Below are 25813 nucleotides of genomic sequence, written 5' to 3'. Positions count from 1 at the left end.
GCAGCGGGCGCTCTGCGTACGCACACGCGTTGGGAGAGCCGTGGGGCAGTGGCAGATAGGAGCCAGCCCGCCAGGACCGTGTGCGGAAGCTCCTCTTGCACTTGCCACAGTCCGGGCCGGTGGTGTTGTGCTCACACTCGCACTGCAGGCTGCCCTCGCGCACGGAGCACAGGTTGGCGTGCAGGTTGCACTTGCACCTGGGGGGACATGGAGGGGGCAAGGCGTCAGTGAGCGTGTGGGTGGGTTGGTCCAGCTCTCTGGAGGGGCTTGGAGGGTGGCCTGGAAGGGACTCTTGAGGCCATCTGTCCAACCTGCCACGACTCTCCTTTGGGACAAATACTCCCGGATTCACCATTTTGAGTCCTTCCCCAGCATGAGGTGCCCCTGGCTCCTACCTCTCGGTGAGGGTGGGGTGATGAGATGCCCTTGTCCCAGGTGCTGAATTTTCAGTAACGCAGCTTCTGATCACCTTTGCTCTCAACCATGGAGGGTTGACAGGTAGCAAGAGTTACCTGTCCCTGGTTGTGGGGACGTGGACCTGGCCCCAGGCTGCACCTCTGCTCTCAGCCGCGGCCCACACCCATGCCCTTGAGGGCAGAAAGAAGCCCCAACTCCAAAAAGCCTGTCAATTCATCCACACATGTATTATTCATTCATTCATTCAAATATTTATAGGCAACTCATCATTCTGAAACCAGTAAATAAAGGGAAAGAATCAAGCATTTGTCTCGCCTGTCCTATAAAAAGGGTACCTCCAGGTAACCAATAGTTGATGAGGGGATGTTTCTTTTTATAGAAGCATTCCAGCTGATAATTGAAGAAGGAAGGACAGAATTTGAAAGTCACCATGTAGCATCCCCTACCGAATGGATAGCTGTAGGCACAGAGCATCAGTAGAGAGAGACAACCAAAGAAAAAGTCTCGTCAAGACAAATTGAACTTGAATCTGACCAACACTCTGGATCCAGCTACGAACTGATAGGAAATACAGAGGACAGAGAAACATACTAAACAACACCAGGGGGACGCAATCAGCAAAATCCAGAAGTGATGATATAGTTTATAGGACAGATGAATTGCAAGGGGCAAAACTTGAAATGGAGGGAGGAGGGACCCAGATCAAGAGAAACCTCAAAGGCAAAGCAATCAAGTGCAGATCGTGGACCTCATCTGGATCTTGGTCAAACAACCTCTAAACTCAGATAAACAATGTATATTTGTGAGACAACTGGAAATTTGAACACTGACTACATTTGGTGATATTAAATTAATGTTTATTAAATGCAATGATGGTATTGTGGTTACATCTTTAAAAGTCCTTAGCTTTAGGGACACACACAAGTATTTACAGATGAAAGTATCTGATGTCTGGGATCTGCTTCAGAATAACACAGAAAGGGAAAACATGGGCAGAGATACAGATGAAACAAGAAAGGCTATGAGTTAATTGCTGAAGTTGGGTGACAGGTATATGGCAGTTCATTATAGTAGATTCTATTTTTGTACGCATGTTGGAAATCCTCCATAATAAAAAGTTAGAGAGAGAGAGTGCTCTATATTCTCATATGGGAAGATTTCCAAGATATATTGTCAATATTTGTAAAAAGCAAATTGCAGAATAATGTGTTTGGTAGGATTTTCTTGTTATTAAAATACACAAAGAAAAATATTTATAGGGCACCTGTTATGTGCCAGGTTCTGAGCTGGGAATGGTGAGTATAATGGTCGACAAAGCAGATGGGGTCCCTCCTCTGATGGAGGATAGGGTCCATCGGGGAGACAATGAAAAGATCAGTGACTGGGGGAGGGGTGGGGAGGATGAATAGGTGGAGCCCAGGGGATTTTTAGGGCAGGAAAGTGACTCTGCATGAAACTGTCATGGTGGACACACGACATTACACATTTGTCAAAACCCACAGAAGCACACAGCAGCAAGATACAGCCCTAATGTCAACTGTGGACTTGAGTTGACAATACTGTATCAATGTTGGTTCATCAACTATAACAAATGTGTCACACTAATGCAAGATGTTAATAACAGGTGGAACTGGGTGGGGAACCCGGGTATTCGGAACTTTTTGCATGGTCTGCTCAATTTTCTGTAAACCTAAAACCTAAAATTTAATAGACTTAATTTTAAAATAATAATCATGCAAATCTTTCATTAATGTCAATTGTTATAGGTGCCCACGTGTTCTACAAAGGAGAGGGGATCATGGGTGGGTCTTAACGTAGTCTGGGGGGAGCAGGATAGGCTTCCAGGAAGAACAATTTAAATTTGAGACCTGAAGGAACATCAAGAGTTACTCAGGCAAGGAGGGGAGAAACTTCTGGAAGGAGACAAGAGCATCGGGGAAGACCCTAGGGCCGAGAAGAGCTCAACCTGTAAGGTCTAAGATGAGGTAAGGGGGAGGAGGAGGCCAGACCGTGATTCGGAGGTTGGATTGTGTTCTGGAAGCCATTGGAAGGTTGGAGGTGTCCTGCTCTGGCTCCTATTTTATATATCACCGTGGTCGCTCCATGGAGGATGCTTTGTCAGGGGGACCAGAGCCAGGGTATGGAGAGCGGGCAGGAAGCTGTGCCCAGCTGGCAACAGAGGACAGTGGCATGGACTAGGGTGGAGGCGCCTACGTCCCACCAGTGATGCCCGGCGTGTGCAACATTCCCCCTCGCTGGATCTCATCATCTCAAAGATTGTTTCCCGAATGCTAAACCAGCACTTCTTCTCCAGCTCGTAATTTCCCCCTTCTCTTCATACCCCACCTTCCACTGAGTGACGCTCCTCTGGGACACAGCGTCTCCCCTTAGCCTCTGCTTATCCACACGATGAATATTTAACTCCCTGCATCTTCCCACTTCATAAATCAGTCCTGCCTCCCCTCCTGCCCTCTTTGTCTCCATCTGACTGGAGCACTGCTGCGAGGCCGGCCTTCCAGGTCAAGGATCCCAAATGGGGAAAACTGGTTGCCAGGTTCCTAGCAGCCCTGCAGCTCGGAGTTAACCTGCTGCCTGCTGGCTTCAGAAGTGCCGGGGCTGCCTTCCTTCTCATAGCTTCTCTCTGCCCTCATATCATCTTGAGGAATGGTTATGGGAAATTAGGCGCATCCATGCTATGGAGTATTATAAAGCCATTAAATATTATGTTGTCAAAGGCTACTTCAAGCCTTGGGGAATGTTCCAAATAGAAATGAAAAGACCATACTCAGCAAGTGTTTACTGTGTGCCAATGGGTATCTCATCCGACCCTTGAATGACCACAAACGCTGGTACTATTTTCACCTTCACTTTACAGACGAGGAAATGGAGGCTCAGAGAGGTTAAGTATCTTGCCCAGAGTCACAGGGCTGTCCAGAACTGTGACTGAAACCGGAACGCAGAGATATCCGACTCCGGAGTCCAAGAGGATAACATGGGTTAGAATATGGATTGTAAAAATGTAAGATACCAAACTGTAGGTATTATAGTGTTATGGACTGAATTGTGTCCCCTCTCAAATTCATATGTTGAAGCCCTAACGCCCCAATGCAACTGTATTTGGAGAGAGACCCCTTAGAGAGGTAATTAAAGTTCAAGGAGGTCAGAAGGGTGGGGCCCTAATCCCATAGGGTTGGTGCCCTTACAAGAGGAGGAAGAGACCCTGGAGCTCTCTCTCCACCATGTGAGGACACAGTGAGAAATTGGCCATCTGCAAGCCAGAAAGAGGGGTCTCACCAGAAACCAACCCTGGCAGCATCTTGATCTTGGACTTCTAACTTCCAAAATTGTGAGAAAATAAAGAAATGTCTGTTGTTAAAGCCCCCCAGTCCGTGGCACTCCATTATGGCAGCCCAAGCAGACTAGTACATGCAGCTTCTGATTATGTTTAAGTACATATATCCATACCTGAAACACCAGTAGACAATACATCTAGGTATTCCTGTACCTGTCCTGAGGGAGGGGTGGGATTATAAATGATTATAGTTATTATTTCTATTTCCTTCTTTGTCACTTTGCACGTTTCCTACATTCTCTATAGTGAGCAGGTATTACTTTTATAAGTAGATAACAAATGGTTTTTGAAAACTGGAAGTCAGGCTAGGTGGGGAAGGAGGCTGGTTCTTGAGCTCACACAGGCCTTTCCTCTCAGGAGGAGAAGCAGGTCCATCAGGGTCCTGTTTGGGAAACGATCGCTCCGTGTTACACACCGTGCACTGTTCGTGACTCTCAAGTCCCAGGTTCAAGGATGTTTTTTGGACTCTCTGGAATAGAATTCTGATGTAGAGTGAAGGCCCTGTCCAAGGGAATTAGCCAATGCTAAAATCTGTGCTATTTTAACTCCATCTTCCCTGGATACTTAGCCCTGTCAAGGTTTTACTGCAGCACAGAGCTGAAATAAACAGAGCATGAGAAAGCCTGTTCACTCTTTCCCTGGAGTTCCAATCTATTACCACATATGTACTGCGGGCCTACTATGTGCTCAGCTCTGGGAAAGGCACAGAGAGGGATGGGCAGGCACCTGCTGGCACTGGGGACCCTTCTTCCTGGGAACACTAGACCCCAAGGATGGTCCATGGCAAAGAAAGGTTCTGTGTTTAAACCTTATTGGTCAACACATGTGATGCTCTCCTAATGCCCTCACATCCTGCTCCCTGACTGACACCCTCCACCCAGGGTCCCAGTGCACATTAGCATATTAAAGGCTCTGACAAGTCCTGCAGGAAAGAAACCTGCTGACTTTGTCTAACAAAAGTTTGTTTGCAAAACCAACCTTCTGGTATTAGACCTCAGAAGGTTTTAATTTTTTTCATCTGAATTCCTATTTAACATACCACTGAGCTAGCTGGAGAGGAACACCCCAGCTGGGTGGAACCAGGAATGTACCCCATGCCTCTGGCCCGAGGATCAGATATTTTCAGATATCAGCTACAGAAAACAAAGATTGCCATCTCAACTTTGGGTGTTAACACTGACCTTGGCTTGTTAAAAATTTGTAAAAGGGCAGCTGAATCTGAGTAGCGTGTTATAATGATGATAGTAGGGAGTCACGGAATGTGAGAGCTCGACAGGCCTGGCGGGGGCTCGCATACAGCTGGGGAGAAGCCTGCCCAAGGTCATGCAGTTTAAAGGTTACTCTGGATCCAAATCCAGACATCCTTCCCTGACCTTGTCTCTGCCCCGCCCCATGCTGGCCAGCCCCTCCCACCATCTTCATCTCCCAGAGGGTGTCTTGGCTTCCCTGCCCTCCCTGGTTGAGCCCTGGAATGAGCACAGTGCCTCCTCTATCGGGGAGAGAAGAAGTTCCCTGCTGGGCAGAGCTGCCAGGAGGAGCCCACACAGTGTGGGGGAAGCCTCGCCAGGGCTGGCACAGAAACAGAACGCAGTCAATGGAACTGCTTCTCAGACTTCCTGACTTTTGCAGGGAGCGCATTGCAGGGAGTAATGCGCTCTGTGTGTGTGTGTGTGTGTGCGTGTGTGTGCGCGCACGTGTGTGCGTGTGTGTGCGCGCGCGCATGCATGGGGCTTCACCTTTCTGCCTCTCTCTTTGTGTCCCTCTATGTCTCTCCATGTCTCTGTGTCTCTTCCCATCTCTGTCCAGCATGAGTTCTGATCCTGCTTTCCTCTAGACCTCTGCGCAATGCAGTTCCCTCCGCTTGGATCGAGCTGCCAGGCTCCGCCCCTTTCTCCTAAAGCTAACACCTAGTGGGCGTGTCAGGTTCAAGGCCAAATGTCACTTCTGCAGGGAGGGCCTCCCATCAGCCCCTGCTATACCTTCCCTCGTCCCAATGTCCTTTGTAATAAGCGTCATTTCCCAAAGTGGAGCACATGACATGACTGGGGGAGATGCGGGCTAGAACTATAGAAGAGTTTAATCGTTTTTGTTTATTTTTGATTACACAGTATTTTTTTTTTAAGTGACAAACTCACCAAGCCTGGGAATCTCAAAAATATTATTTGGCCTAGATGAGGTCAAACTTTAAAAGCATATTCATTTAAAGAAATTATTAAGTAAATAAATAAATCATGTGGGTATCCTTATGCAAAAGACTGACAGTAGAACTCAACCTCACGCCATAAACAAAAGTTAACTCAAAATGCATCAAAAACCTATATGTAAGAGCTAAAACTAGATAACTCTGAAAAGGAAACACAGGGGTAAATCTTCACGACTTTGGATTAAACAGTGATTTCTTACACATTGACACCAAAAGTACAAGTAACAGAAGAGAAAATAGATACATTGGACTTCATCAAAATTAAATACTTTTGTGTTTCAGAGGACGCCATCAGGAAAGTGAACAGATAACCCACAGAACGGGAGAAAAATCTTATCTCTGGTAAGAGATTTATATCTAAGAATATATAATGAACCCTTACAACTCAATAATAAAAAGACAACTCAATTTTTCAAATGAGGAAAGGATTTGAATAGGTATTTCTTCCAAGAAGATACACAAATGGCCAACAAGCACATGGTCACTTCACTAACCATCACAGAAATGCAAGCAAATTACAAGGGTTACCACCTCACATCCTTAGAATGGCTAGTGTCAAAACCACAGATAATAACAAGAAAATGATTGTGAGAATCTGGAGGAAATGGAAGCCACGTACACTGCCGGTGGGGATGTAAAGTGTTGTGAGTGACTTTGGAAAACTTTCCACAAAAGTGAAACTGACTCACCATATGACCCAGCAATTCCCCTCCTAAGTATATATCCAAGAGAAACGAAAACACATCTGCACAAAAACATGTACATGAATGTTCACTGCAGTGTTAATCATAATAGTCACAAGGTAGAAACAACTCATATGTCCATCAACAGAAAAACCAAATGTGGTGTATATACACCATGGAATATTGTTCACCCATAAAAAGGAACAAAGCACGACACCAGCTACAGCGTGGGTGAACCTGGAAGACATCATGCTACACAAAGGAGCCAGACACAAAAGGCCACATATTGTATGATTCCACTTATATGAAATGTCCAGAACAGACAGAAAGTAGACTCGTGGTTGCCAGGGGCTTGGGAGAGGGGAGAATGGGAGTGACCGCTAGATGGTACAGGGTTTCTTTCTGGGGAAACGAAAATGTTCTAAAGTTGACTATAGGGATGGTTGCCCAACTCTGTGAATATACCAAAAGCCACTGAATTGTACACTTTAAATGGATATGTTATGGTATGTAAATTACATTTCAGTAAAGCTGTTGCTAAACAAACAAATGAATAACTAATTGGAATATATGGGAAATAGTGAAGTCGTTACCTGAGTGACTAAAGCCTGGGAACCAGGGTTTTATTGCAATCTCTCTCCTGCAAAACTTCAAAGGTTTGTTTTACTATTTGTATCAACCTAGCACCATTGCACCTTAAAGAAACTCTTGCTGGGTGAACATAGCTGATACAAGGCATCATTCTGAGAACTCCTCACGGATAAACACCTCAGCCTTTACCAACCATCCTATGAATGACATACTATTATTATCTGCATTATGCAGATGGGGAAACTGAGGCCTGGAGCGGTGAAGTGAGCTGCCTGAGGCCCCCCAGCTGGTAAGGGGCAGACCCACAACTTGAATCCGGGCAGCCTGACGCCAGAGCCCACACTGAATGTCCACATGCCGTGGCGGCCCAGTGTGGCGGGCACTGGGATCCTGGGATCAGCGGGCAGGGCTTCGACCCGCTCCCAGTGCACATGCTGGGTGGCCCTGCACAAATTCTTCACTAATCTGAGTCCTAGTTTTCTCACCTGGAGAATGGGGAGCAACAAGCCTGGTCACACCACGGGCTGTCGTGAGGATCGGTGACCTCGGTCATTCCTGAATAGGGGATGAGCGAATGGACATAAGTAATGCACCTGCCATGTCACCCAGCCTCGCACACAGGTGCTCATTTGGGGTTAATACTTCTCCTCTTGCCTTTCCTGCTGATTGTAAGATGGTAGCCCTGGCCCCTGGTTGCCCTAGACTGGGACGTTCTGCCACTTCCTGTGTGACCTTAGGAGAGTTGCTGAAGTTCCTCGGCCTCTGTTTTCTCATCTGTAAAATAGGGATGGCAGTGGCACCTACCTCATATGGTTGTCATAAGGAGTAACTGAGACATGGCCCTGAAGACATGCATATAAGTGCTTGGCAAATGCTAGTGTCTTGTTGGTTTTCTCATTTCTTATATTTATGAGTGTCTAGAGACGGGGTCCTGAAAGCTTTCCTTGAATGAATGTGTCAGTTCTTCACAAGAACCTCATGAAAGGTTTATTGCTATTATCTCTATTTTACAGACAAGGAAATGAGGCACAGAGAAGTTCAGCAAGTTGCCCAAGGCCATACAGCTGGTGAGCCCCACTTTAAGAAGGGGGTGGCGGCCTGGAGGGTCTCCAGTGCTGGTTCTCAGACAGATACAGGCTCAGAGAAATCCAACCTGCCCACAATTCCCCCAAAGGACACAGTCATGTCCTTCCCCCCTCCCTCAGGCTGCCGTCCTGAGGTTTCTCTTCCCTATTCCAGAAGGCCCTCGGGAGATGAAATTAAAATAAATAAGCAAGCATATATAAATACTCTATAGAGCACTCATAGGTGACGTGCGTTATTAACTGAATCCTTGTGAAAACCCAGAAGGCATCACTCTTCCCATTTTATAGGTAAGGATATAAGATTGTAGTAGGTCAAGTGTCACGAACTCACCCCAGGTCTCTGGGTGGAAGAGGCTGGATTTGAACCCAGAACTGTCGGTGCCAGACTTGGACTTCATCACCATTCTATTGGCTTGTCTCTCCCGGCACTTGCCTTATGTTGATTCCACTTGGATAATGAAGGCCAGTGGGGAGGGCCACCGGACAGATACTCCCAAGCCCACTACCAATTCCGAAGCCCAGCCTCAGCCAAGGAAATGCAGGAGAAAGAAGCTCCCTTTCCTAACTTTCTAACACCAACTGCAGCCTGCGTCTAGACGTAGGTGGGTGGTCCAGACTCCTGGCTCTACCGCTGGCCCGAGTATTTCTCCTGCATCCATGCGATCAATTTTCCTAGGGAATTACTTTCTGAATTTGACCTTTGAGAACCATCCATCTCACCAGAAAGCCATCACCTGAGCCGCCTGACCCCGCTACACAGCACTTTTCAGCTCATCCATCAGGGAACATTATTTAATAATGAAAGAGGGACAGGGCAAGGCCGGCCAGTCCACGGGGCCTGCCACTGGCCAGCAGTCCACTCCCAGCCCATCAGGATCTGCTGCCTGGCCCATCACAGAATCCCGGGGCTTTGACCCTTTGGATGGCAGCAGGAGTGGCTCCGTAAGAATGGGGGGTAAGGGAGGAACAGAGACACTGAGTCAGCAGCCAGAGTCAGAGCAGATTCCCTGCTCCTGATTTGCCTGGGTGACCTTGAGCGAGTCACTTCTCCGGATCTCAGACCTTTCGTTTGCAATTTGGAAGGGCTGAATTACATCTTAGCTTTTCAACTTTTCTATTTAGTTGTTCATGGGTGCCTAATATACTGTTTGGCACGCAGTGGGCTCTCAATCGATAGCGGCTGAATGAATGAAGGAGGAAAGGAAGGGAGGGAGGAGACAATGCACAGAAGCTCTTTGCACAGCATCTGGCACGGATGAGCCTTAACGGCTCAGTGAAAGCCAGGCAGTATCACGTCTGGAGCAGTGTGGTGGCAGGCGACCGCAGGGTCTTAGTCTCCGGGTCCATAAAACTGGGGGCTTGACGGTTTCCACGAGACAGGGCTATTGACAGGATGAGAATGGGCTGGCTCATGGGGCGTGCTCAGCATAGGGTCGGGCACATAGGGAGACCTCCATAAATACCAGCTGCTTTGCCATTGCTAATGGCCAACGAGTGACATTGGTGGGAATGTGGGGGGATCCCCAGGAACAAAGATCGTCCTTATTCGGCAGCCCCCAGGTGCCCAGCCCCAAGGGACAGGTCCCCTTATCCACGCTGTCCTGCCAACACCCTACCCCAGAGCCCCCCTGCCGAGATCAGCTGGCCTGTTCTCCAGGCCCCTTGGGACACGCCCACTGACCTCTTAGAGTCGCTTCCATGAAGGGCCTCCTGTCACTACAATTGCCAGATTTAGCAAATAAAAATATAGCATGCCTGGTTAACTTTGAATTTCAGGTAAACACTGAATAACTTTTTAGTATAAGTACAGGCGTGTCTTGGAGATATTGCGAGTTCAGTTCCAGACCAATAAAGCAAATATCACAATAAAGCGAGTCACATGAATTTTTTTGGTTTTCCAGTGCATATAAAAGTTATGTTTACACTATACTGTAGTCTATTAAGTGTGCAATAGTATTATGTCTAAAAAAATGTACATACCTTAAGTAAAAAAATATTACATTGTGAAAAATGTTAACCATCACCTGAGCCTTTGGTGAGTTGTAGGAGTAACATCACAGATCACTGACCACCACAACCAATGTAATAATAATGAAAAGAAGTTTGAAGTAGTGCGAGAATTACCAAAATGTGACACAGAGACCCGAAGTGAGCAAACGCTGTTGGGAAAACAGCACCGATTGACTTGCTCGGTGCAGGGCTGGCACAAACCTTCAATTTGTAAAAAAACACATTATCTGCGAAGTTCAATAAAGTGAGAGCAATAAAACAAGGTTTGCCTGTATGTCTCATGAAATACCTGGGACACGCTTACACTAAAAAAATTGTTTGTGGTTCATCGGAAATTCAGATTTAGCTGGCATCCTGCATTTTATCTGGCAGCCCTACCTGCCACCCCTGCTCACCCACATGGTGAGCCTTGGCCCTCTGGCCCGACCCCTGACCCCTCTCAAGGCCTGGCCTGGGTGTCCCCACCCACCCATCAGTAGCTGGCGGGGCTGCCTGCCCTCCGGAGACGAGGCCACTGGCTGCCTTCTCCTCTAAGTCGCTAAGTCGTTTCTTTTTCTCTAGTTGACGAGTCCCTAACGAGCCCCAGGGGACCATGACTGTCCGGAGGCAGGACCGAGCCTCACCTGCACGGGACGGCCATCCCAGACAACCCGAGTTCTCAGGGAAATGTGCCCTGCTCCTGCCAGGAGACTGACATGCTGACTTCACCCGCTCCCGTCCACCTGCCGGGCCCGGCCGGGGGCCTGACAGCCGCACGAAGCACGAAGCGGTCGTCGGGACGGCAGGGGCACCAGCCCGTGCCAGGCGCCAGCGTGCCCTGCCCCGCAGGGAGGGGCGGGCAGCGCCTGGGAGCTGCTGGCGGGAGCGCCATCTGGACACGGGCCTGGCACCAGTGCGCCACGAAAATCGGAAATCGTGAGCCGGGCCCTCCCCTCCTCAGGGTGAGAGAAGCGGGGTGTTTGGAGCGCCTCCCAGACAGCAGGGTGGAGGAATGTAGGTCAACTCCTGGCTGCCGGAAAGAGTGATGTCATCGGCTCCTGGGGGAGAGATGGGGAAGTGGTGAGTTTAGGCGAGCGAGAGAGCCGGGTGCCGGAGCCGGGCAGGGAGGAGGGGGCCGGGGCTGGTTCCCCTCAATGGTCAAACCTGCCAGGATTTCAGAGCAGTCACAGGGACCCCTCGGTGAGCACAGGTGGGGCGCCTGGGAGAGCGCAGGCCCCCGGGGGGTTCTTGGTAATCGATCACCTCTTCCTGGTGTCTCCCCCACTTCTTTTACCACTTGTCCAAACATCATTGCATATGGAGACTTCTGGGAGTGGGTGGGTGTATTTCTGACACCTTGAAGGCCAGGGTCGCTTGAAACAAACTTCTATTTTAAAGCCGCCAGCAGTGTCTTCCCATTTCCCCTGTCAGAGAGAGCATTTATTTCTGGGGAAAGACTGTTCATTTGTTTGGGGAAAAACAGTTCAGTGGGCTGTTGGGTTTATAGGGAAGCAAACCCCAAGCCTATGCTGGCCTGGAGATGTTAGCACGTGAGGGTGGACACATGCGGGAGAAGGCTGACCTCGAGAAGGGCACTTCCCTTGTGGAGGGGCTCAGGCATCTGGGGTTGGAGGCCTGGACTCCAGGGAGGAAGGATGCAGCCATGAGAGGGGGCTGGGGGCTCCCGAGAGAGGTGGTCCAGGGGCTGCCCCTCCCAGGCAGCAGGTGGCCACGGCCCATGGCTGGGTCTCCAGGTCAGTGCTGGCTGATGGCCATCCTTTGACGTGTTCTCTTCGTACGTGATCATTCCCCTTCGCTCGCCCCAGCCTGTGAATCCACGTGTGATAGATCACTGTGGCCTGGGGGTGTTAGATCTTCTTTGGGGGATTAAGGGAGAGACCGTGTCCTTGGCTGGTGCGCAGCAGCGTGGAGAGATTGGCAGCCTTCAAGGAAGCAAGCAATGGCCAGGAGAACCTCTCCTGATCCTAGAGAGGCTGGATCAAGACGTGACCAGTAATGAGAAGGACATAGTTGGGGATCTTGCTAAGGGAAGCCTATAAAATATTGGACTCATAGCTAATGAGTGGAATGGGGGCAGGGCTAGGGTACTAGTGGGAAGAGGGCTCCTGGATGCTGGAGAACTTGAACCGTCTGGGTCAAAAGGCTTCAAGTCAAGGCCTGAGACCCCGAGAAGAGGGGGCACTGAAAGCCGAGCTGCAGGGCGCGGGTGTGCAAGGCCTCGGCCACCTGGCGTGACCTGGCTCTCTCAGGGTAATGTGGATAAATGCCGGCTGCTGCATCTCCTGGAACGCAGTCAGGCTGGCAATTGAGTTCATTGCCAAATCAGATTTGGGCTTCTGTGCGAAGTCCTTTTATATTAAGTGCTTTAACGTACATCACCTCCTCCAGTCTATTGATAAATCCTATTACCCATTATGAAGCCAGAGGCAGCTTGCCAGCCAACAGGAGAGAGGCTGATGGAGGGGTGCTGAGGGGCTCAGGCGTGTGGTTTGGGGGAGACACGGTGGGTATGACCAGGCTGGTTGACTAAAGCAAGATCACCTCTTCCCCTGTGGGAGGGCTCAACACCCTGGAGGGAAGGGCCAGGCCTCGGTCGGGGGAGAGGGGGGGAATGTGCGGAGCGCTGGCCATGATGGTGGAGGGGCAGCGATGGGGTGGGGGTCAGCCAGCCCGTTGGTTTTGTCTACCCACCTCCTGGCTCCCGGATTCCAGACCCCTTCTCCTCCGAAAGAGTTACGGATATTAAGACCCATTTGTTCATGTAAGTGAGTTCATTTGTTCATGAATGAATGAGCGAATGATTTCAACGAATACACAGCATTCCTGCCTGGTTCTCAGTGCTGGCCTTACAGAGTCAGGAACACAGACCCAGACCCTGTTCTCTCAGAGCGCGGAGCCCGGGGTGGGGGGAGGGGGAGGGCAGCTGGGTACAGGCGTGTGTGTGCAGCAACGCACCTGTGACAATGCAGTGGGATTGCTGTGCTCTTTGAAGGCCAGAGGAGGGGAGGCAAGGGCTGGCCGCCCAGATCTCCAGCCTGCGGGGACCCCGGAGGGGCGCTCTCCGAGCCAAGCCCTGAGGAATGAGGAGTTTGCCAGACAGGAGGGGTGGATGGGGTGGGTTGTGCTCCGGGCAGCGGGCTGATCTGTGAGGACTCAGGGCCCAGGCTGCCCAGGGAGGTGAGAGGAAGGATCTGTGGTCCACGGGAACGGAGTTTCTAAGGTCAATGGGAAGCCGCTGAAGGGTGTTGTTCAGGGAAGTGATGTGACTGGGTTTGGGTTTGGGTTTGGGGAAAAATCTCCGTGTGGAAGGGGAAAGGCTGAAGGGGGCAAGGCCAGTCCTCTCCCCAGACAAAATCCTGATGCGGCGTGTGCCCCTCTCCGTGGGGCAGGGGTAGTGATGGGGTCCATGTAGGAAACTGCTCAGGCTGACAGAGTGGGATGGGAGAGGTGGGTAGGAATCCAGAGACAAGACGGTCACACTGGTCAGAATGGCCATCATTAAAAAGTCTACAAATAACAAATGCTGGAGAGGGTGTGGAGAAAAGGAAGCCCTCCTACATTGTTGGTGGGAATGTAAGTTGGTGCTGCTATTATGGAGAACAGTATGGAGGTTCCTCAGAAAATAAAAACGGAATAACCATATGATCCAGCAATCGAACTGCTGGGTATATATCCAGACGAAACTCTAATTCAAAAAGTTACATGCACCCCTATGTTCATAGCAGCACTATTCACAACAGCCAAGACATGGAAACAACCGAAGTGTCCATCGACAGATGAATGGATAAAGAAGATGTGGTACATACATACAATGGAATACTACTCAGCCACAAAAAAGAATGAAATAATGCCATTTACAGCAACATGGATGGACCTAGAGATGATCATACTAAGTGAAGTAAGTCAGAAAGAGAAAGACAAATACTATGTGATATCACTCATATGTGGAATCTAAAATATGACACAAATGAACCTAACTATGAAACAGAAACAGATTCACAGACATAGAGAACAGACTTGTGGTTGCCAAGGGGGAGAGGGTTGGGGGAGGGGTGTAGTGGGAGGTTGGGGTCAGCAGATGTCAGCTTTTATATATAGAATGGATAAAAAACAAGGCCTTCCTGTATAGCACAAGGAACTATATTCAGTATGATATAGTTATCCTATGATTAAACTATAATGGAAAAGAATATATAAAAAAGAATGTATATATATATGTATAACTGAGTCACTTTGCTGTACAGCAGAAATTAACACAACATTGCAAATCAACTATACTTCAATTTAAAAAAAGATATTAAAAAAAAAGGAACCCAGAGGTAGGCATTTCCCCACAGAGTGGAAAGAGGCAACTCCAAATGGGGGAGAGGCACCTGGACTCCCTGAGGCCAGGGCAGCCCAGACGAGGCCCCTCGTTGACCCTGGGCTCCTGCAGACGCCTCGGCTTGTCCTACGGGTCAGCCTCTGTGAGCTGGGGTGCACGAAGGCGGTGGAGCGTGTGATGTGTATGTGACCGGTGCTTGTGGAAGTGGATTCACGCGTGTAGGTGGGGCAGGTACGTGTGTACATATTAGGGAGCACCTGTAAATCTAAAACGTGCTTGAGGGACTTCCCTGGTGGTCCAGTGGTTAAGACTCCGCGCTCCCAATGCAGGGGACCCGGGTTCAATCCCTGGTCAGGGAACTATATTCCGCATGCCGCAATGAAGATCCGCGTGCCGCGACTAAGACCCGACGTGACCAAGTAAATAAATTAATTAAAAGTAAATAAATAAGACATGCTTGATATGGGTGGCGTGCCAGCAAGCCTTCAAAATGACCCACTCCAGGCTCCCTCTGTTGCGGGGTAGAGAAGCAGCCCAGCCGGGGCTCTCCAGCCCTGTCTGTCCTGCCCATGTCTCATTAGCCTCAGTTACAGCTAATAAGGTCCCTCCAATCGCCAAGCTGGGGGCGGGGCAGAGAGCCAGACAGGAGCAGAGATCCAGGGATTCAACTTGGCTGGAGAGGGTCCCCCAGGTGAGCGATGTACCCGTGGAAATGGGGTTTTGCTCAGGTAACTAAATACTGACTCCTTACAAATAACAAGGGCTCCCATTTCCCAAGCACCTACTGCATGTCGGGCCTTGAGCTGACCTACAAGTTCTCAGACCGTCCTCAAAACAGTAGGATCCCATTTCACAGATGGGGAAACTGAGGCTCGGGAAAATTGAAGAGACTTGCCCTGGACCATAAACTAGCAAATGAAAGAGTCTGAATGCAGACACAGTCTTCTCTTTGACACCAAGATGTGCCGCTATCGACTCATTACAAAGAGACCTCAGAGCCCGGAGGATGGCTGCCCTTGGTTGCCGGGACGATATGGGGTCTTTAGAAGTGTGAGAAGCGGGGTTTCTGGCCTAAATATTGTCTGTCAGCCCGCACCTGTTCTCTTCTCCTTGTACATCGTGGAAAACCGCCCCCCCCCCACCCCATCCTCTCAGGCCCTCCACCCTGCGCTGATGGCTTTCTCCAGCACTTTCCCCTGCTGTTCCTTTCTGTTATCTCTGCATCATCACCAGAACCCCAGGGTGCTGCAGTCCCTCCCTCTTTTCAGGAAGAACCCTTTCCTTCCCTCAAACTCCCCACCAGCTTGTACTCCATTTCCCTGCTCCCTTTCATGATCAAACCTCTTGAAAGCCTTATCAACACCACTTTTGTTTTTTTTACCCCTGATTCATTCTTTTAAAATTTTCTGCATTCACCCTGGAATCCACCCAAGATGGGCTTTGTCCCCAACTCCCCCAAATCTGCTCTCCCAAGGTCACCTTTGACCTCCATGTTGCTAAGTCCACGGACCCACCTGGCTGTCCTCTGTCTGGACCCCTCAGTGGCACTGGACACTGACGCCCATGCCCCCTGGACATGCTCCTCCCGCTGGGCTTTAGGGCACCATCCTTCCTGACTTTCTCCCCTCTATGGCTCCTTGTTCTCCGTGTCCTGCCTTCACTGTCCAACTTCCCAGGGCTCCATGCCAGGCCAGCTCTCATCTCCCTCCTCGTTCTCAGAGCCTCACACGCTCCCATGGCGTCGGGGGTCACCTCTAAGCCCAGGACTCCTGGGTTGCTTGCCCTTCAGACTTGGACGTCCAAATGCTCCCATGCCTCAAGGGCACCTCACAGCAACAGGTCAAAACAGAACTCTGTCTTCCTCTGGGGGCACAGCCACTTGGGAAAACCATTCTGCAGTTTCTTATAAAGTTAAACACACATTTATCATGTGACCCTACAATCCCACACCCAGGGATTCACTCAAGGGAAATGAAAGCCTATGCTCATACCCAAACCTTTACACGAATGTTCAGAGCAGCTCTATTCATGGCTGCCCCAAACTGGCAGCAACTGAGATTCCCTTCTCTGAGTGAATGTGTTAGGGAACCATCGACTGAAACCGCTCACCTTGGCCAGGCACGATGACAACCGCTTGCCTGAGTTGTCTCACAACAGGAGGTCCCGATAAGGAACTCGGTGCTGCCGCCAAAAACTAGCCAGAAGAATTTGGGAGGGGCCAAAAAGAGGGAGGAGACGCCAGCCCATAATATGTCCTACCAACCTCCCAGAAACCCTTGCGCTGGAATCCATCTTGGCTGAGAGATGCGCGCGCCACCAGGAAGGACCCTGAGTCAGAAAAAGTATGGGTGAAGCAAGATGATTGGCCAGAGACAACCCAGAAACTAACCCAATTACCATAAAACCCGAGACTGCGAGCCACATGGCAGAGCAGTCTTCCTGGGCTCCCTTACCCTGCTGCTCTCCGCCCGGGCGCCCCTTCCCAATAAAGTCTCTTGCTTTGTCAGCACGTGTGTCTCCTTGGATGATTCATTTCCAAGTGTTAGACAAGAGCCCACTTGGGCCCTGGAAGGGGTCCCCCTTCCTGCAACAAATGGACGGAACTGCGGTGCACCCAGCCCCTGGGCGGGATGCTCTCCAGCAATAAAAAGGACCACGCTTGATGGCAGCAACAACACAAGCACCTTGAGGGCACCGCGCTGAGCGAAGGAAGCCTCTTACATGCTGTGCGACTCCATTTACAAGACGTTTTCAAAAAGACAAAACTTATGTAAATTGATACAGCCACTATGGAGAACAGTATGGAGGTTCCTTAAAAAACTAAAAATAGAACTACCATATGACCCAGCAATCCCACTACTGGGCATATACCCTGAGAAAACCATAATTCAAAAAGAGTCATGTACCAAAATGTTCATTGCAGCTCTATTTACAATAGCCAGGACATGGAAGCAACCTAAGTATCCATCATCGGATGAATGGATAAAGAAGACGTGGCACATATATACAATGGAATATTACTCAGCCATAAAAAGAAACGAAATTGAGTTATTTGTAGTGAGGTGGACGAACCTAGAGTCTGTCATACAGAGTGAAGTAAGTCAGAAAGAGAAAAACAAATACAGTATGCTAACACATATATATGGAATCTAAGGGGAAAAAAAAAAAGAGGTCATGAAGAACCTAGTGGCAAGACGGGAATAAAGACACAGACCTACTAGAGAATGGACTTGAGGATATGGGGAGGGCGAAGGGTAAGCTGTGACAAAGTGAGAGAGTGGCATGGACATATATACACTACCAAACGTAAAATAGATAGCTAGTGGGAAGCAACCGCATAGCACAGGGAGATCAGCTCTGTGCTTTGTGACCACCTAGAGGGGTGGGAGGGAGGGAGATGCAAGAGGGAGGAGATATGGGAACATATGTATATGTATAACTGATTCACTTTGTTATAAAGCAGAAACCAACACACCATTGTAAAGCAATTATACTCCAATAAGATGTTTAAAAAAAAAAAAAAAGGACAAAACTGTAGTGACAGAGATCAGTGTTTGCTGAGGGCTGGGGGCCGGGAGAGGAGGGTGTGGCTACAAGGGGGCAGCTCGAGGGAGCTCTCTGCAGAGATGGACTGTTCTGTGTCTTGATTGTGCTGGTGGTCATATGAACCTACATGGGTTAAAATTCATAGAACTGCACTCCCAAAGGTCAATGTTACTGTATGATAATATACAAAACAAAATGTAAACATATTAAAAAATTTCTTCCAGAAACTTCTTCCTCCACCGGCTGTCCCCACTTGACTAGATACAATCTCCATCCACCCAGGGTCTCCAGCCAGAATCCGGGGCTCCCCTGGATGCCTCCTGCTCCCACCAGCCACTTCGTCAACTCCATCCCCAGGCAGCCCTCGGCTCCCATCTCCACGTCCAGAACCCGGTCCAGGCTGTGGTTTGTCTCCGTGGAAACGGCCTGGTCTCCCTCCAGATGCCCCTCCCAACTCAAGCGGCCAAGCATCAGAAATCAGGTAGTGTTACCTCCTTGCCTAAGATCCTGCAATGGCTTTCCCTGAACTTAGAACAAAACCAACTCCCTCCCGAGGCTGCAGGGCTAGCACCACCTGGCCCTGTCCCCTCTGCTCTCATGGTGCTCACACACTCTAGCCACGTCACATTAAGTTCTTAGAAGGCATCACCCGTGAGGTGAAGGCAGGGCCTTTGCACCTGCTGTTCCCCTGCCGGGAATGCACCTCCACCTGCTCCCGCTCACCCTTCCACCTTCAAAGCTTCCTCCTCGGGCTTCCCTGGTGGCGCAGTGGTTGAGAGTCTGCCTGCCAATGCAGGGGACGTGGGTTCGAGCCCTGGTCTGGGAAGATCCCACATGCCGCGGAGCAACTAGGCCCGTGAGCCACAACTACTGAGCCTGCGCGTCTGGAGCCTGTGCTCCGCAACAAGAGAGGCCGCGATAGTGAGAGGCCCGCGCACCGCGATGAAGAGTAGCCCCCGCTTGCCACAACTAAAGAAAGCCCTCGCACAGAAACGAAGACCCAACACAGCCAAAAAATAAATAAATAAACAAATGTGGGGTTTAAAATGTTCTGATAAAAAAAAAAAAAAAGCTTCCTCCTTGGGGGCCTTCCCCCACCACCTGGGCCCCGGTGTCAGGTCGGCCCTCCCAGCCACCCTCCCTATAGTCCCCTCGGTTTGTTACCTTCCCAGCACCTTTAGTCACCTGTGGTGGTTTGGTTTGTTTATTCCTATCTCCCTACTAGACTGTAAACCCCGTGGGGCTCTTGGATCTGAAGCACCTGGCTGTGTTGGACACATAGTAGGTCCCTGTTATGGATTGAATGGTGTCCCCCAAAAAGACAGATTGAAGTTCTATCTATGCTGGTGCCTGTGATTGTGACGTGATATGGAAACAGGGTCTTTGCAGATGTGATTAAGATGTAAATTAAGATGAAGTGATACTGGAGTAGGGTGAGCCCTTAGTCCAGTATGACTGCTGTCCTTCTAAGAAGAAGAGATATGGGGAGAACACTCTATCGAGACAGAGGCACAGAGAGAAGACGGCCACGAGAAGACAGACGAAGGGATGGGGAGCTGCGCCTACAGCCAGGGGATGCCGAAGATGCTGGCTTCCCGCAGCAGCTAGGAGAACGGATCCTCCCTGACAGGTTTTGGGGAGAGCATGGCCCTGCCACCACCTTGATTTCAGACTTCAAGCCCCCAGAACTGTAAGACAATACATTTCTGTTGTTTTAAGCCCACCTGATCTGTGGTACTTGGTGATGGCAGCCCCAGGAAACTAACTAATACAAGTGCCCATTAAAAATATCCGTTGAATGAATTAATACGACAGTGACAAAACTCTCAGAAGGAAATCCTCCCCACTCAGCGAGAGCAAGGGGGGCGCTCATTCTCCCCAGCACTGTTGGAAGGCATTACTGTCAGGGATTCCATCCCTAACTCACCCACCGGGGCCCCATATCTTCTGAGACCCCAGCCAAACCCAGGACCCCCCTCCTGCCCCCTCCCACCAGGGCTGGGGCCACACCTGGTAGGTGAGCAGCCCAGAGGTACCCAAAGGAGCCTGGATAAATGCCCCATGGGTCCCCCTGCCACACTTGGCAGTGGACACCCCCCATATCCTCAGCACAGCTCTGCCCCCGCCCCATTCCTCAGCAGGCGACAATATTGTGCATGTCCCATCTTTGGTGGGAGGAAGTGGTTCAGGAAGCTTGGCAGATTTGGTTAAAGGGTGTAAACTGCACCCACAAAAATCTCTGTCCTTAATGAGCTGGGAACATATATGTTGGGTTGAAAAAATAAAAAATGGAACATGAAACTGATTCTCCAAACGTTTTGGGATCATGGACCCCTTTGGCAATGGAATAAAAACTAAGGCCCTCACTCGGGCCGACCTCACACCCACACAATGCTAGCATGTATTTCCGGGAGTCCAGGACCATTAAAGCCCACTCTCCTGAAAGCCCACGGGCCCCACAGAAGGACCTCCAGGCTGTGCCCTGTGACCCTGGTGTTTTATTGACACAGTGGTGACCCTAGCACTTACTGCATGTTTACCACAGCCTGGCCAAGGCTCTGAGCCTCTTCATGGGTTGTCTGATTTAAACTCCATGGTTATGGGACTTCCCTGGTGGCGCAGTGGTTGAGAATCCGCCTGCCAATGCATGGGACACAGGTTCGAGCCCTGGTCCGGGAAGATCCCACATGCCGCGGAGCAACTAAGCCTGTGCACCACAACTACTGAGCCTGCGCTCTAGAGCCCACGAGCCACAACTACTGAGCCTGCATGCCACAACTACTGAAGCCTGTGTGCCTAGAGCCCGTGCTCCGCAACAAGAGAAGCCACCGCAATGAGAAGCCCGCACACCACAACGAAGAGTAGCCCCTGTTCGCAGCAACTAGAGAAAGCCCGTGCACAGCAACGAAGACCCAACGCAGCCAAAAATAAAACAAACAAGCAAACAAAAAAACTCCATGGTTATTATCTCCATTTTATGGAGGTGGGAAAGGAGCCACAGACAAGTTAAGAAACTTGCCCTGGGTCACACCTGAGCCAGGATTTGCACCTGGACAGTCTGACATGGAAGCCATCCACCTATTTCTTTTTCTTCTTGTGTGTGCGTGTGTGTGTGTTAAAATATACATAACATAAAACTTACTATTTTGCCATTTTAAAGTGTATAGTTCAGTGACATTAAGTACATTCACATTATTGTGCAACTATCATCAATATCCTTTTCTAGGGACTTCCCTGGTGGTCTACTGGTTAGGACTCAGTCTTTCACCACCGTGGCCAGGGTTCAATCCCTAGTCACGGAACTAAGATCCTGCAAGCTGTGCGGCGCAGCCAAAAATAAAATAAAATTAACAAACAAACAAATAAAAGCAATTACCTTTAAAAAATATCCTTTTCCAGAACACTTACATCACCCCAAACAGAAACTCTATACCCTCTAAATAACTCTCCATTCCCCCCTCCCTCCAGCCCCTGGCAACCTTATCCTATTTTCCATCTCTGTGAATTTGCCTATTCCTGGTGCCTTATAGATGTGGACTCACACAGTATTTATCCTTCTGTGTCTGGTTTATATCATCCATGTTGCAGCAGGTGTCAGGAATTCCTTCCTTTTCAAAGCTGAATAATATTCCATGGTATGTACAGACCACATTTTGTTAATCCATCATCAGTTGATGGACACTTGGGTTATTTCCACCTTTCCACCATGCGAATAATGCTGCTAGGAATGTGGATGCACAAGTATCTATTCAAGTCTCTGCTTTCAGTTCTTTTGGGTATATACCCAGGAGTGGAACTGCTGGATCATATGGGAATTCTATGTTTAATTTTTCTGAGGAACCAAAAAACTGTTTTCCACAGCAGCTGCACCATTTTACATTCCTACCAATAGTGCACAAGTGTTCCTATTTGTCCACATCCTCGCCAACACTCGTTGTTTTCTGTTTTTCTGACAGCAGTCATCCTAAGGGGGCACCTCCATCAATTTCTTAACCTCCAAGCCTCAGTTTCCTCATCCGCATACTGGGGACAAGGACCCTCAAGGGGCACGACTCAATGAGGAAACACACATATGGGACTTAGAATACCACACGGCCCGTAAGAACTGCTCAGCAATGACAGCTAATGTTACTGAAGGGGGGAGCCCCACCCCCCCAACCCCAGGTGGGGGTCACAGAGCTACAAGGGTCAGTGCAGGCAGAATAAAGTCACACGCTTCCCTTCTCGCCCATGTTCCCTGTCGATCAGAGACGGAAGAGACTAGATGGAGGGCGGGGCAAGTACATGCAGTAAGTGGAAAGGCCTCTGCTCTCTCTGATCCCCTCCCCCTCCCACTCCCCTCCACACACACACACACACACACACACACACACACACACACACACACACGTGCACAAAGCCTTCTTCCCTCCTGCGGTTTCTATTCTCGTCCTAAGTTCCGTCTATCTCCAGTTACTGCGTGATCAATACGGACAGGACGTTTATGGAAGAAGACAAGAAGGCAAGAAAGGGGCAGGGGGTCAAGGGAGGAGAAAACCAGGCGGGTGCTGGCTGGCCCGGGGCCTTGGATGAGAAGCCAGACCCCAGCAGCATCTGGGAAAGCCGGTGGATTCTCACACCGACCAAATTTTAAAATGGCATCTATAGTTCCTGTTCACTTAATCAATGGTGTACAGATCAGGTGCACAGGACCTTCATCTGATGCGTGGGACCTCTCTCCATCATCTCCCACCAACACCACCCTGCTTGGCTTGAATACCTCCAAGAATGGGGAACTCACTCTTCCATTCCAGCTGGACTGGTTCCCTGGAGCCTCCAAGAGTTTTCTGGGTGGAGGACTTTGCCCTGGGGCAGGGCCTGGGGGTGAGAATAGGATGACCATTTCCCCTTCCCTCTGCCCCAGATCCAGAGTCAGCAGGCTGTTTACCCGGAGTTTGTCCACACTTCAGATCCCAGGTGTCCGTCCTGCCAGGGGCCTGCAGAATACTGTGAGTGTAGTGGCTATGTTGTCACAGCTGTGAGAAGACAGGCGGGTCTCAGAGCAGAGGGGGCACACTGACAGCTTGTGAGCTGCCTCGGGCTGCAGGTGTGTTTTGTTTTACCTGCACAGGATTTTCAAAGAACTTTGAGTAGGTGCCAGTATTTCAAAAAGCAAGTGATTTCACATATATATCTGCTATGTGCCTTCTCTCACAACATCAGAAGATGTGGCCACATCTGGTCTGCCTCTCTCCCTGACCTCTCCGGCTACCTAGCCAGAGGAATGGGACACTAGGGTAAGCTCTTCAAATACATCATTTCACTGAAGCCTCACCCCAAGCTGGTGAGGTCGTTATCATATCTCCATTTTGAAGATGGGAAAACTGAGGCTTAGACAGGTTAAGATGATCCAGTTAATCAGTGATGGAGGCAGGATTCAAACCCTGGTTGGTCTAATGATGCCATCTTCTACCTGGGGGTTCCCACCTCTCCACTTCCTTGAGGAGATTTGTAAAGATAAAGCCTTCTGGACCTCGCCCCAAACTTGTGGGATCCAGAGCTCTTAGCAGTGGGGCTGGGGAGCCCGTTGTTTTAAAATGCCCTCCTGAGGATTTCCCTGGCGGTCCAGTGGTTAAGAATCTACCTTCCAATGCAGGGGACGGGGGTTCGATCCCTGGTCGGGGAACTAAGATCCCACATGCCGTGGGGCAACCAAGTCCGCATGCCGCAACTAGAGAGAAACCCACGCGCTGCAACGAAAGAGCCCGCATGTCAGATCCCGCATGTGGCAACGAAGGACCCTGTGTGCTGCAACTAAGACCCGACGCAGCCAAAAATAAAATAAATAAATATTGAAAAAATAAATAAATAAAGTAAAATGCTCTCCTGTATGAAGCTGGTTGGATGTGGGCCTGGCTGCCCTTGACCACTGTGTCGGGGGTGCAGGTGGGGGCCCTGTCTCTTCTCCAAGCACCATCTCATTCCTCCTCAAATCCGGTGCCGCCCCGGACTTGCCCAGTTAAAGCCAGCCGCTCTCCCAGTCCACACCTGAGTTTCCCTGTGTGTGGAAGGAGAAAATCGCTCCCGCCCCCTCCCAGCCTTCCAGGAACGGGAGCAACTTAACGGGCGGGACCTCCCTCTTCTCTTTATCTCAGACCCAGAGTAAGCAGGACTGGCAAGGCTGTTTTGCCTGGTCCTGAAGGGAGGGGAGGCCGGTGGTGGGCCGGGACCTCCAGATGCTGGAGGCTACTTTGCTCCCTGCACCACTGCCCTGTGGGGCTGCGGTTTGCTCTCCTCCTTCCTCTCACCTCCTGATTTGTACCAGGTCCTCATCCCCAGGGGCCTGGGCTTCTCCATCTGCTCCATCCTCCTCCCCCAGAGCCAGGTGCTTGCTGGCTGGAAATAGCCGACATGAGTGACAGGACTGGAAGCATCCATGGTATCAAAGACCTTTGGATTCCATAGAGGGATGGACTTGAGCTTGGGCACACTTGGGTTGGACCTTGACTCTTTGGTGTTCAGTTTCGCTGTGTGATCTACTTATGTCCCCTGACCTCGGCCTCCTTATCTAAAAACACGAGGTAGAGGGGAATGCCGTCCCTGTGGGAAAGGCTCTATGGGGTGGAGATCAGGTCCGGCTTGCTCAATGCTCCAGCTTGCGGGGTCTTAGAGATTTAATAACCATGTGGGAAGTGAATGACTATTGATTAACTAAGATGCATGTGAGCCCTTAGCTCACTGCTCAACAGGAAAGGAGCCCATGGCAAACACTCAATAAATATCAGCTACTATTGTTAGCAGGCCACAGGGGGAGGCACCGTGTAACTCTGGGTCATGAAATTCTGAGCAAATACCAGAACAGCTTCAGTCTGAAATCCCAGCACCCGAGAGCCCCGGGATCCTCAGGTCACTACTCAGGAACACCAAGGGCATCATCTGGGTGGGCCCACGGGCACCTTTGCCACCCCACCCTGCCCCTCTGGCCTCTCTGGCTCCCAGGCACAGCTGGACTTTCCCACCTGGAATTTAAAAAGGAAAAGTAGAGGAAGTCACAGCCCGTTGCTGAAGCATCTAACTAGACCTAATTAATCGATTAGCCAAGCTGCCGCTTTCCTGCCAACCAGCCGCCTGAAGAGTACTTACTTTATCTGTGAATTGATTGCGTACTTTCACCACCACTACAGCTAATCCCCACCACCCACAGAGGCTGGGTGCCAACGGGAACTGGGAGCTGCTGGGCAGGGACCGCCCTGCCATGTTGCCAGGGAGGCACGGGCTCCAGGCAGCCCCAGTCCTCAGGTTACAGACAGGAAACTGAGGTCCAGAGAGGGGTGCAGGCAGGCGGGGCTGGAACCCAGCTCACCTGACCCCCAGGTCACCTGGCACCAGAACAGCCCTCTTGATTTGGATGAGGCTGAAAAGCTGAGGCTCTTTCCTGCCCAGCTCTGTCCCTCTGTTCCTTCCCAAATATGATCTGCCCCACTTCTGCATCTCAGGGTCCCTCCTAAGAGAAAAAGGACCTTCACCCCTGGCTGAGGTGTAAGGGGCACTACAGGTCCTGGCTGTCACCATCCAGCACAGACCCTGCAGCTGGCCCAGACCTCAGGACCCTGCACGAGCCGC

The 25813-nt window shown here is 50.2% G+C and overlaps 1 protein-coding gene across 6 annotated transcripts in view; it reads right to left on the bottom strand.

The window, feature by feature from the left end:
- Nucleotides 1-25813, bottom strand: part of NTNG2 (netrin G2) — a 76267-nt gene that overhangs the window by 14787 nt on the left and 35667 nt on the right. For all 6 annotated transcript variants that reach the window (XM_082400771.1, XM_082400769.1, XM_082400770.1 and 3 more), the window contains one exon: nt 25-197. In XM_082400771.1, coding sequence (XP_082256897.1) covers nt 25-197 — 173 coding nt within the window. The remainder of the gene's footprint in view (nt 1-24; nt 198-25813) is intronic.

Source organism: Balaenoptera borealis (genome assembly GCF_965194805.1).
Source record: "Balaenoptera borealis genome assembly, chromosome: 8".
In the NCBI taxonomy this organism is placed as follows: domain Eukaryota; kingdom Metazoa; phylum Chordata; class Mammalia; order Artiodactyla; family Balaenopteridae; genus Balaenoptera; species Balaenoptera borealis.
This window is presented reverse-complemented; position numbering and strand designations above follow the sequence as displayed.